Source organism: Tauraco erythrolophus, chromosome 3 (assembly GCF_009769465.1).
Source record: "Tauraco erythrolophus isolate bTauEry1 chromosome 3, bTauEry1.pri, whole genome shotgun sequence".
In the NCBI taxonomy this organism is placed as follows: domain Eukaryota; kingdom Metazoa; phylum Chordata; class Aves; order Musophagiformes; family Musophagidae; genus Tauraco; species Tauraco erythrolophus.
In genome coordinates, this window is record NC_141467.1 from 64403072 (window position 1) to 64416413 (window position 13342).

At 39.7% G+C, this 13342-nt stretch overlaps 1 protein-coding gene across 1 annotated transcript in view; it reads right to left on the reverse strand.

The window, feature by feature from the left end:
* ASPH (aspartate beta-hydroxylase) overlaps window positions 1-13342 on the reverse strand; it is a 107327-nt gene that overhangs the window by 22965 nt on the left and 71020 nt on the right. Inside the window, exons 21-22 of the mRNA XM_086609352.1 lie at window positions 7974-8072; window positions 7208-7297 (exon numbers count right to left, since the gene is read on the reverse strand). Of these exons, the coding sequence (XP_086465478.1) occupies window positions 7208-7297; window positions 7974-8072 (189 nt within the window). The remainder of the gene's footprint in view (window positions 1-7207; window positions 7298-7973; window positions 8073-13342) is intronic.

Below are 13342 nucleotides of genomic sequence, written 5' to 3' on the forward strand. Positions count from 1 at the left end.
TGCACTTGCATTTCTCCAAATTTTTGTTGCCACACCAGAATTGAACTGATGCTACTAATTTTTCTTGCTCTTTCCCTGTATTTCACATAGTAGAAACCTACTGAGGCTAATATCAGACCTTTGCTTGTCTTTCTCTCCCCTTCCATAACTTGCTTTATCACTATACAGCAGCAAAACAAGGTCCTGTAAAGGAAGAAAATTGGATATTGGGAAAGAAAAGATCCAGCGTGAGTAGCACTGCAGTGAACCATATACAGGGAAGGCTACATATAGCTGCTTTCTTCCTGTCCAGAATTGCTGCTACAGCTGCAATATTTTAGATAATACAAAAAAAAAAAAAAGAAAAAGAAAAAAAAAGGTTATGACAGGACAGCTAGATAGCGAGATACAAGGTAAGAAGTCCAGAGCAGAGGTACTGAAGCAGACAGCAATCTCTGCCTTGAACAGAAACGGTCCAAAAACCTCTTTACTTGAAGTCACGCAGTCTCTCTTTAGCTACATCACTTGAAATTTTCTCCCTCCCAAGCCTGCAACCTAGCCAATTTCCCTCCACCTAAGTGTCACTCATCCAAACTTGGACCATGTTCTCATGCTCCTTCATCTAACCTGATACTTATTCTTACCTCACTTTATGTAAAACAGCCTTTAATTTCACCCTTGTGACTCCAGTTAATAATACTCCCCCGATATCTCACTGTTAGCTGCCTGCCCTGGCTGTACCTACCTCCTTGCCAAGTTCTCCTCAAAAAAAACATATCTTCCACTTTTCTTTCCAGCAGGAGTATGGAAAATCTGGCGTGCTGATTTTGGCTGGGATAAAGCTAAATTTCTTCATAGTAGCTAGTATGGTGCTATGTTTTGGATTTGTGCTGGAAACAGTGCTGATAACACAGGGATGTTTTCGTTACTGCTGAGCAGTGCTCACACACAGTCAGGGCCTTTTCTGCTTCTCACCCCACCCCACCAGCAAGTAGGCTGGGGGTGCACAAGACATTGGGAGGGACACAGCTGGGACAGCTAACCCCAACTGACCAAAGTGACATTCCAGACCATACGACGACACACTCAGCATGTAAAGCTGGGGGAAGAAGAAGAAAAGAGGGGGACAATCGGAGTGACGATGTTTGTCTTCCCAAGCAACCGTTATGCGTGATGAAGCCCTGCTTTCCTGGAGATGGCTGAACATCTGCCTGCCAATGGAAGGAGTAAATGAATTCCTTGTTTTGCTTTGCTCCGTGCATGGTTTTTGCTTTACCTGTTAAACTGTCTTTATCTCAATCCATGAGTTTTCTCGCTTTTATCCTTTCAATTCTCCTCTCATCCCAGTGGGGAAGAGTGAGCAAGTGGCTGGGTGAGGCTTAGTTGCCAGCTGGGGTTAAACCACAATATTTGAACAAGATGAACACTGTCCCCAGGAACATTCTGACATGGTAGCTTCTCTGTGTGTTTAACTATATTAATTGTTAGTTGTTTTCAAAAAGAGTAATTTCTTCTATTCTAACTCATGAGCATATGATAGTTGTCCATTAATCTGCCCATATTTGACATGAAGGCTAAACCAAAAGACTTACAGGCAAAAACCACAGCACTAACTCTTAAGCTAAGGAGAAACTATTTTATGTACGGGGTCTAATGGAAAGTGAAACATACAATCAAATAAGCACATCCCTAGGAGAACAATTCATGTCAGCTTATTATTTATGTTTACCTTGAAAACAGTAAACTAGAAGGAAAACTGAAATTTTTTTGGATACAGATCAGCCATAAAAACTGTGTGACTAAGACTTACTTAGTCTTAGGAATACGGTCAGTCAAGAAAACAAAAAGCTATTGGAAATTCTTTATGTAATGGATTATTTCTAAAAATTTCCAGGTGTCATCCTAGAGATCTTATTTCAGATATAAGATAAGAAATTACTTTGGGTGGTTTTGTTTTCATGTTTTTACATAAATCTCTATACTGTAACCATAGATATTTTTTTGAGAGTCTGCAAATTTTCTTCAAGCTTTTAAAATATGTGGTACTCTGATCTTTATAACTCTCTTGAAGTATAGAGGAAAAGCTGCAATAAAATGTTGCCTTACGCCACAATAAAACGTTGCCTTACAGTATATATCTGAAATATGCAAAAGCAGTGGGAATGAACAAAATAACAGCAGACCATGTACAAGCTTTCATCTTTTTCCCCTAAAAAAGCTTTGTAAAATTGTGTATGGGTCAAAAAAAAAAATTATGTTTTACCTTGAGATAATACACAGTATATCTTTAAGTTTTGTTATCTTGATTAAGTATCTGAAACGGAAGCATTATGATTTATAACGTGTGTTCCCCAAGATATAAGTTGTAATAGCAGTAGGACATCAACAGATTGTTCATGCTGACTGCCTGCATTCATTTGCAATGTCTGGAGTTAGCCCAAACGATGAGGGGGATGAACTATTTGTTTCAGTGACTGACTGATGAATATGAATGCTGCTGCTCTTTAAGATCCAATAAGCTACAATCATGATGTCTAATACTGTTTATCTTATTAGAAGAATTGTGCTATGAGGCTGCCTTTGAGAGAATGCAGTAGGGTTCGGTTGCCTCATTCATCCTTTCCAGTCTCAAGTTTCCATGAGAAATCTTTCTTTTCACACGTAGATCTTTGCAGCGGAAAGACTAAATAATGATCACTGTACTATTCAGGAGAGCTACAACAGCGTATCTTCTTTTTCAGGAAAGAAATTGTTTGAGATGCACCCAGTTTATATGTTTTGTGTGAACAGTACTGTGTTCTATAATACTTTTCACAGTTTTAATGTATCTTTTTTTTAAGTCAATGTGGCTTTTCATCAAATTATAGTTGGACGCTGTTTCCCTAACACTTATCAAGACCACATTCATAATTCCTAATTTAGCTCTAATAGATGAATATCTACCTTCAAAAAAACCTTCAGTGATAGCAATTTCACAGGTTCCTTAAATATTGTTTTGTTTCCTTGATTAAATCTTGAAGCTCACCAAGACTAGCAAGGTCAGTGAGAAAAACTTAGCTTAACAGTGGACTTTCCACCGATAAATTCAAAAGTCTCCTCTATCTCAAGAAGTTCCTTTGTCATTGATCAAACCATTTTCTACAGCAGATTTGACCATTAACTCCGTAAATATTAACACATAATTATCCTGGGGATTGGGGTGATGTACATCAGTTACATCTCTGTGGTATCTTAGTCAATCACTGCAATGGGATGCTCTAGGCTCAATCACTCAACCCAGGATATCCCACAGAAGCACATAGGGATTTCCTCTTTGGTTTTCTGTTGAGAGAAGGACAGACAAAATCGGACAGAGAGAGCACACATGCAAGCAGACTTTGTGTGTGTGCGTGTGCGTGCATGGGTGTGTGTTTAAGCACAGAAAGAGGCCAGCTAATTCTCACTTTTAAATTCAAAAAATTTCATTGGAGGAATATTTTATTGTACTTTCAGAGAAGGCACCAGACGGGATTCACTTTTCTCAAAGTGGGAAGAGGATCTTTGCTCATGAGCTAGTGGGGCTCATTGACAGGGCTTTAAACTAGATTTGAAGGGGGAGGGGGATAATATCAGGCTTCGCCAAGACAAGCTGGGAGCACCTGATGAGCAGGCAGAAAGGAATTCCAGCCACTTCAGCCAGTAAGTTGGATTCATCAAGGACCCAACTTAAATGCCTCTATGCAAGCACACACAGCATTAAGAATAAACAAGAGGAGCTAGAGACATGCGCACGTCTGCAGGACTATGATGCATTGGTATCATGGAGACACAATGGGCCTCTTCAGGGATCTGCTACGTTAGAGTACCATGGGAGAAAGCCCTGGAGGGAAGAGGTGGCCAAGAAAGCTGGTTAATATTCAAGGATCATGTCCTCCAAGTTCAGGAGTGGTGCATCTCAACAAAGAAGTCAGGGATATACACCAGGAGGCCTGCATGGATGAATGAGATGCTCCTGGAGAAACTCAAACACAAAAAGGAAGCCTACAGAGGATGGAAACAAGGACAGGTAGCCTGGGAAGAATACAGAGAAATTGTCTGAGCAGCCAGGGATCAGGATAGGGAAGCGAAAGCCCTCATAGAATTAAAACTGGCCAGGGAAGTCAAGAGTGACAAGAAAAGATTGTATAGGTACGTTAGTGATAAAAGGAGGACTAGGGAAAACATGAGCCCTCTCCAGAAGGAAACAGGAGACATGGTTCCCCAGGATATGGAGAAGGCTGAGATACTCAATGACTTCTTTGTCCCAGTCTTCACTGGCAAGTGCTCCAGCCTCACAGCCCAAGTCACAGAAGGCAAAGGCAGGGACTGGGAGTATGAAGAACCGCCCGCTGTAGGAGAAGATCAGGTTTGAGACTACCTAAGAAACCTGAAAGTGCACAAGTCTATGGAAACTGATGAGATGCATCCACAAGTTCAGAGGGAACTGGCTGATGAAGTTACTAAGCCACTATCCATCATGTTTCAGAAGTCATGACAGTTTGCTGAAGTTTCCACCGACTGGAAAAGGGGAAGCAGAGCCCCCATTCTTAAAAAGGGGAAAAAGGAAGACCCAGGGAACTACAGGCCAGTCAGTCTCACCTCTGTGCCCAGGAAGACCACAGAGGAGATCCTCCTCGCGACTATGCTAAGGTATATGTTAAAAAAGGAGGTGATAGGTGACAGTCAACATGGCTTCACTAAGGGCAAATCCTGCCTGACTAATTTGGTGGCCTTTTACAACGGGGTTACAGCGCTGGTGGAAAAGGGAAGAGAAAATGACATGACCTACTCGGACTTGTCCATAGCATTTGACATTGACCTGCACAACATCTTTGTCTCTAAATTGGAGAAACATGGATTTGATGGATAGACCACTCGGTGGATAAGGAATTGGCTGGATGGTGACACTCAAAGAGTTGTGGTCAACGGTTCAATGTCCACGTGGAGGCCTGTGACGAGTGGCGCTCCTCAGGGGTCAGTACTGGGACCAGTGCTATTTAACATCTTTGTTGGAGACATGGACAGTGGGATCGAATGCACCCTCAGCAAGTTTGCAGATGACACCAAGTTGTGTGGTGCTGTGGACACGCTGGAGGGAAGGGATGCCATCCAGAGGGACCGTGACAGGCTGGAGAGGTGGGCCTGTGAGAACCTCATGAGGTTCAACAAGGCCAAGTGCAAGGTCCTGCACATGGGTTGGGGCAATCCCAAGCACAAGTACAGGCTGGGCGGAGAATGGATTGAGAGCAGCCCTGAGGAAAAGGACTTGGGAGTGCTGGTGGATGAGAAGCTCAACATGAGCCAGAAATGTGCACTGGCAGCCCAGAAGGCAAATCGTATCCTGGGCTGCATCCAAAGAAGCATGGTCAGCAGGTCAAGGGAGGTGATTCTGCCCCTCTACTCAGCTCTCGTGAGACCCCACCTGGAATACTGCATTCGGCTCTGGAGTCCCCAACAGAAGAAAACATAGAGCTCCTGGAGTGAGTCCAGAGGAGGGCCACAAAGATGATCTGAGGGCTGGACCCCCTCTCCTATGAAGACAGGCTGAGAGAGTTGGGGCTGTTCAGTCTGGAGAAGAGAAGGCTCTGAGGTGATCTTATAACAGCTTTCCAGTACCTAAAGGGGGCCTACAGGAAAGCTGGAGAGGGATTTTTTACAAGGACGTGTAGTGATAGGACAAGGGGCAATGGATTTAAACTGAAAGAGAGCAGATTTCGATTAGATATAAGGATGAAATTCTTCACTCTGAGGGTGGTGAGGCACTGGAACAGGTTGTCCAGAGAAGCTGTGGATGCCCCATCCCTGGAAGTGTTCCAGGTCAGACTGGAAAAGGCTTTTAGCAACCTGATCTAGTGGAAGGTGTCCCTGCCCATGGCAGGTGGGGATTTGAACTAGATGATCCTTAAGGTCCCTTCCATTCCAAACCTTTCTATGATTGCATAAGGCAATCTAACTTAAAAAATTCAGATATTATTTCATTTCAACATTCTAGATCTACTGTATGTATAAGATATTGTAATAACAGTTCAACAATTTATAAAAAAGACAATTTACCTGATGAACTAGGCTTAAGAAAGGTCACATACACAGGCTTTATTACAGTCCACTTGTTTATTGGAGAACTGCCTACTGACTGGGCCAAGATACTCAAGAAGTCAGCATTCTTTACAGTATTTTATGTATCGATATTTCAGACATATTACTAGATAACTGATTAAAAAGCAATGATTTTCATGTCTATTTCCACTATGCTTTTTTATGCTTATCCTTTTCACATTTCCCACCTAGGAATCTGAGTGAGGTGAGGTTTTTTTGTTTTGTTTTTAAATTCATGCCCATAGTAAAGTTCATTACTAATAACAGTCTTCAGTAAAAGCCCATTGCTCCCCTACCATGACAGTAGTGCTAATTCACATAGTTAAATTTGGTTTTTAAATTAAATAAATTTAAATTAAATTAACAAATTAGAAACTCTTATGGTTTCCAGTGGCATATGTTTGTTTTTGTTCACCACGCAACAAATTTCTTGCACAAATTCCTACTTTTTCTCTCTGTTTGCTACTTTAATTATTGAACTAATATCATAACCTCAGTCCATACATTCAGTCCTCTCATGGTCTTTTATCACGTACTCATTGGTGCTCAAGGTCACTCTAGGAACGAAGGGAGGTTTACAAAAGACTGTTATACCAGAGCTATGACAGAATGTCTACAGTATATACATGGAAGTGTTCTTTTTTAACTCCACTTAAAATCTTTGTTGTAAGAGGTAGGAGAAGAAAACAGACTCTAAAGACATCTTCACTGAAGTTTTGAAAAATTTTTGGTCTCTTGGTTCAAACTGCCCCATGCAAGCTTCAGAAGTTCAGGTTAGTTCTAAAGGAAGGGATTCTAAGAGATTGTATTGTCACGTCAAAGGCAGATTATTTGTTGTTGCTTATCTTGACCTCTACACACATACGTTGGATTGTTATTATTGTTATTGCAATGAGACTCCTCATGTTTTCAACACTGAGCCCATGCTTAAAATATTTTCTGGATTCTGCAGTCCATCAGAGGTTTAGACTTTAAGAAAAGGGTGGACGAACTACTTAGGGATATGGTTTAATGGGGGATTAGGGACGGTTGGACTGGATGATCTCTAAGGTCTTTTCCAACCTAGAAATCTATGAAATCTATGAAATAAAGCAAGAACATGTTAAATGTGTACCTCTTTGTCTCCCATTCTCTGTAAGGCATCACCCAGATGAAAATAAAAGCGTCCATCGTCTGTGCCAGGGTCACCAGACTCTAGTCCTTCCTAAAAGATTTCAAAGAAAAAAAAAAAAGTAGAAGAGAAACTTCAATAGGACTTCTAGAAGTGTTCATTTGACTGCTGTAAATAGGCTGTCAATTCTATGCAAGAGACAGGCAACGAAATCGGCTAAAAAACATAACCACTATGGTAATCCAGAACTTAGGTTGAATTAGTACAATAGTTCAGTAGAAAAACACCGAGAAATGTTATCAGTTTTCCAAATTGCATGGCCTCTTCCCTCAGTACCTCCCAGACAGAGATGTATTCAGAGATGGATGCTTGCCCCTGACCCTATAAACACACATACACGAGCATTTTCGAAAGCTGGATTAAGGTTTTATTTTGTATTATCTCTTCCCAAACACTCAGAAGTATACCATGCCCTCTCTGGCTCTTTCAAGAACCTTAAGTTGCAGCACAGTGCCAACCTCAAAACAATTTGAGGCTCACAGCTGTGTACTTAACGGTTAACCACTAATAAAATAAATACTTGATCTTTAAAGAAGTCTCAGTGTACAAGCTTGTTCCAGTTCCTAGGCAGTGAGATAGAAATATAACTCCAACAAGTAGCTTAAACTGTGATTTACAATTAGTACGCCTCTAGCCTGACACATTTTATACATTCCAATTCCACCTTTTACTGCTAAAACATTTACTGTGGGTGAGAAAAGAAAAATACCTTTAGATAGGGTATGCTCTCTGCTATCTTGTTTTCTGCCTTCAGGATGAAGCCATAATGTACTTTGGCAAAGCCATCATCTGGAGCCAGGCTTAAAACCTGTTTGAGAGCAATGAATTAAATACTTAGGTATGAATCTATGCAAATTAACAAACCTGTGCACATATTACTATTTAGTGATGTAATGACATTTTCCTCCCCTTGCTGACTCTCAGATAAATTATTGGCTTGGCTGTAGTTCCTTTTCCCCACTCACTTTTGTGCTTCTCCAGAAACATCTATTACAAGCCACACTTTAAAGTCTCAGAAGTAAAATTATTCCAACTGGAATTTCTGAATTGCATTATTTTTTTGTTGTCTGTCTTTCTCCATCCTCTCTCTTGAGTTACAGCATGCTATGTTACAGAATTAACACCATTCATTAAAACTGAAGTTACCTATCCCAGGTTTGACTAATGTGAAGGAAAGCAGCTGGTTTTGAACAAGCCTACAGCACAGTCATGGGAAACATAGTGCAGAAATACATCTGAAATATTTTTAAATTAGATAAGTTTATACTTGTGGCAAACTAGTCCTGGCAAGAGAAAATACACTACCCTGTGAAGCACAGTAAGTACAATTTAGAAAGATACTGTAATATAATGGTTGCATCACGTGATGGGACTGCACAAACCCTAGCAATATAAAGGGCATTCTCCACACGTGAACTGAGTGCTCTCTGGAAGAGCTTACACTCGCCTGGCTAAGAGGAAGCTATCAGCTGGTAACGTAAGGTCTAACGCAGTAGTGATTCAATATGCTTTCACACTAGGAGGTGATGGATGAATTATCCTTGTATAGTTGTGTGCTGCACTCTTTAACCAAGACCTAGCGTGCCAAATTAAGCTAAGAGATTTTGTATCCTGAACAAGATTTATATAACATCTAAATTAGGTTACCCAACTTCATTTTGTGGGAAAGCAAAACCCATAGGCAAATATTCACAGATGGGTATTTCATGGAGACTGTGTAACAGAAAGATTTGTGAGTGCAGGGACAGCTGTAGGAAAGGATCACTGTATGGAGCACTGCTTCAGGGAAAGAAGGTGTGAAGCTGGCTGGCCTGAGTTCTAAGACATGTACCCACAACATTACAGAGATAATTTAAGTGCATTTGGTCTGCGTCAGCCAAGGGGAAAATTAGAGATTGCCATGATCTACTTTCCAGCTCTACATTTCTATGATGTATATGTTCAATATCATTTGTAGCTCTACGTGATATCAATTACATAGTCAAGTCAACCTGTTGTGACACATCTTCCCTCCTTAAAATAAGGATGGATAGTCTTATCAGGATAGATCCTCTGTGAGGATCATCTCAAGAGCCTGGGAGTCAGTGGAATCACAGAGGCTCATACCTGCTAGATGTCTGGCACAGTCACTAAATACAAAACAATGGACAGATGAGCAATTTCTCTTACCTAAATCCATTTGTGAAGCTACTAAACTTATGTCATGGATAAATGTCTGCATACATTATAGCCATTTCCTTCTGCCTTTTCCAGTCACTGTCTAACCTAATTTTTCAATCAAAATAATTACAAGCAAAACCATAACAAGTCCTCTGGGCCAATTTCTCTGCTTTCTCAAACCTTATTACATACAAAATACATCCAAGCAAAACCAAAAGCAGCGCAACGTGGGTATAAAATGAGTTAAAAATAGCAGCATTTCACTTCTTTTTGTAGAAAAGAGCAACTATGAAGACACAAACAATTTGAGAATCTGTCTGAAGTCTATAATATGACACATTATTAACAAAAAGTGAACTTGGCAGTTCATGGTAAGGATGAGCTTGATCCTTAGTATGAAAATATGCTACCACCTTATGCAACTTATGCTTTTTGACTACAGCATTCTGTGTATAATCATTTTGATCCAAGAATCTGTACCTGCAGGGTGAAACGAAATGACTGACAGAAATATTTATTAGCCATATAATTTCATTACAGTTCCCTTAACTATAGGATAAAGCTATCTGAATAATTAAGACAGAATAGAATTTTCTGTATTACGGTTCATTTAAACTATGCCGAGTTGCATTAAGGGATGATCTACATTCAGAGCCCCTAAAGAGAAGTGAAGAGATACAATCAGCAGAAATTACACTGGAAGTATTTAATGTAAATTGTATTACTCTGTTGCTGTTGCTGCATGCAATATTAATTATGTTTAGAAATAAGTTTTACTAAACTGCTCACAGCCCATTAAATATTAATCATGAATATAGAAATTAACCTCTGGGGCTATCAATGGCTAATTAGCCAGGGCAGAGTACTGTGTTAATGGGGATATTCTGCTTTTGGTACCTGAGATAGCTCAATCAGAGCTGGCTTATTCGTGTCTGCATAATGCTGCACTGAGCCATGCAGACGTGCCTCAGCATGGCAGGCACAAAAAGTGCTATTGGTGGAGTAACTGGTCTTAAAAAGTTCTCATCCACTATATTTTATCATAATCTGTATATCTTTTAAAACAAAAACAGTTCTAAATTCTACTAAGACTACTTTTAATGTTGTGTTTCTGTGTCTCTAAGCGTAATGTTCAAAGGAAAACACTTTAATATTGGGCAAAACTGAAATCCTCTCCAATTGGACATCATTTTCCATTTGTCGTTCAGCACAAAGTCTGGTAAATGCATAATAGAAAAGTGTATTTTGTATCAGTTAAACTATACCACACTACAGCTGTATGTACAAAACTCTCCTGATCTGAAGTTCAATGTTTATATACATTGCTTTTATAAAAGAAGGAACATATTATATTTAAGACTTTTGAAATAAAAAGATTATAATACTTCAATAGCTGCTAAGACATAACAAATTTGGGGAAAATAATTTTAAAACAATTTTGATTTGTTCTCAATTTTTACATATGGTTATACAAAAAGGACAAGAATTGAATAGAAAATAAGTAAACTGGCTATTAAATGTAAAGCAGAAATTTTTCATTCATTCATTCCTTTCATTCAATCTCCATTCCTTGGAGATGATGTCAGCTACAGCTAGCCTGGTCTGAAATGGTATATACTGTAATCCCAATGTAGGCGACAGCGCCTGTGAAGGGTCCACCCAGTTGTGTGTGTTCAGCCCATGCTTAATACAAACTGGTAAGTAATACTGTGTTAAGTTCGAGATGTTATAGCAGATAGCAAGGGAGGACGCTGGTACCTTTTGCCCAAGTAGAGCTCCAGGAAACAGGAAATCTGGAGTCTAGATTGTCCTGCACAGAAGAGTGTTCAACTACTCATTTCTGCTCCTCAGGCAAGTTCCCCAGTACCACATACACAAGAGCTTAGAAAACCACGAAGAAAAGAATGGAACCAGAAGGGAAAAAGCAAGAAGCTGAGCCTTTAGTTGAACAAGGGCTATGTTCTCTTGAGGATGAGTCCTGAGGTCTGCTCTCTCCTCCTAGATGCCCTTGCCTTCCACATTAAAAAATACTTGAATAAAGTGTATGAACATCCTTACACTGGGAACCAGAACCCAGGAATCATAAATGTCAGAGGCACATCCTGTGCAGCACTGAGTTTATGTTCATTGTGCTGTCTTACATTTTCTATCAAATGACTAATTTGCCCTACGCTAGCAAGAAGCAGAATTTGATCATACTACAGAAGTTTCCCAGGCTTCTCAAAAATCATGGGAAGAGAAAGATATGTACCAAAGGCTCTCAGAATCACTCTTCACAGTTTGCCCCTTTTATTGACTATTCAGAGCCCCACCTACAGTAGGAGCTCCAAACCATACGTCAATCATTTTCTAAATATGCATTGCGACAGCTGAGCTAGGCACTCAAGAGCAGACCATATGGCCCCTAAGCAATCTGCCCAAAATCATGTAAGAAGCCTTCAGCATAACCAAGAACAAAAGCAGGTACAAGTGAGCTTCTGTCTGTTTCTTTGGCTATATTTCCTTTCTTATAATTCTTCATGTAAATTTATCCTGAATTACGACAAAGAAAAAAAATTGCATTGTGTTGGAATGCAGCCTGAGGAATAGCCAGAATATGGACAAAACTGAAATGTTTTTTAAAAAGAATACATCCAAATCCTTTTAAAAGGTATTTATTTGTTGCTCTTTACAAGAAGAGAACATCACTATCTATTTCAGTATTTAGTGAAGTGTAAAACAGAGTAATGATACTGGATAAAGTCTACGGAAGCACGGAAAACAATATATTAAAAGCAGACCTGTTGTTATTTTGCATATCTGCTCTTAAACAGAGCAGTATACACTTCTTCTTAAGTATATCAAACTCAATATCAAAGTAATTAGATAGCAAACTCATTACCTTCTTCCATTTATAAAAAATGCTGTGATTATTGATATTGAGAAATTCTAACATTTATATTTTTTGCAGCAAAATACTGAAAAATTGCCAAGGAAAATCTTGCCTAAAAGGAGTGTGTTTTCCTTTTTCCAATTTCCTTGCAGCTTGAGAAGCAGGTCCAGTTAATACATTCTATCTTTAAAACCTGATGTACCCAATCCTCAGAGAAATTTTGACAGCAGGCCAAAAATTATTGAACAGAAATGTTTTATGGAGGGACCTACAAAGTAGCCAAACTAGCAAAGCAAACATTATTCTGGCAACATCTGTGCCTGCCAGAGGAGCTTGAGAAAAAAATGGTATTATCAGAGTTCAGCTCCTGCTTCCAACCATGTGGTTTAATGTCCTCCTCCTCCTCTTTGAGGAACCATCTGAGATGAGAATTCCCTCAGATTCCCAGATGTGGGGGATGGAAAACTGGGCCTTTATTCTCAGGAGGTGGTACTAGTCATGCTGATTTGTCTTCAGTCTACATAACCAGCCGATTACTGTACCCTGTACCGTGTCTGTACTAAACAAGCACTGCAACAAATGTGCCAACATCAACAAGATCATCTCTGATCAGGTGTTGACAGCTTGTGCTCTAATGGTGACGTCAAGCTCCACATCTGTCAGAGTTTCCAGATGTTAACCGGGTTTGTAGATCACAGGAGCAGAGTGGCCCTTCCTGGCAGTGAACTTTCCCCAGCCTGATAAACATATTTAAGATAGCAATATAAATCCAATAAGCTGTCCACACTACAAGCATCGTGAAAGAAAAACAGAATTTAGGCTGCCTACAAAAATCATGAAAAGCCAAAGGTTAAATAGCCATGAGTATTCAAGTACTTTATAGCATGGTTAGAGACGGTGTTCCTGTAAAGAAATAGGCTTACTTCTGCTTTCCATGTCTTGCAGATAAGATATCTGTTTTTATACTATGCATTCCATCTATTTGTTGTCAATATATTCCAAACCTGGCTACCAGAAGATATAAGAAACCAAATATTATTCACCAT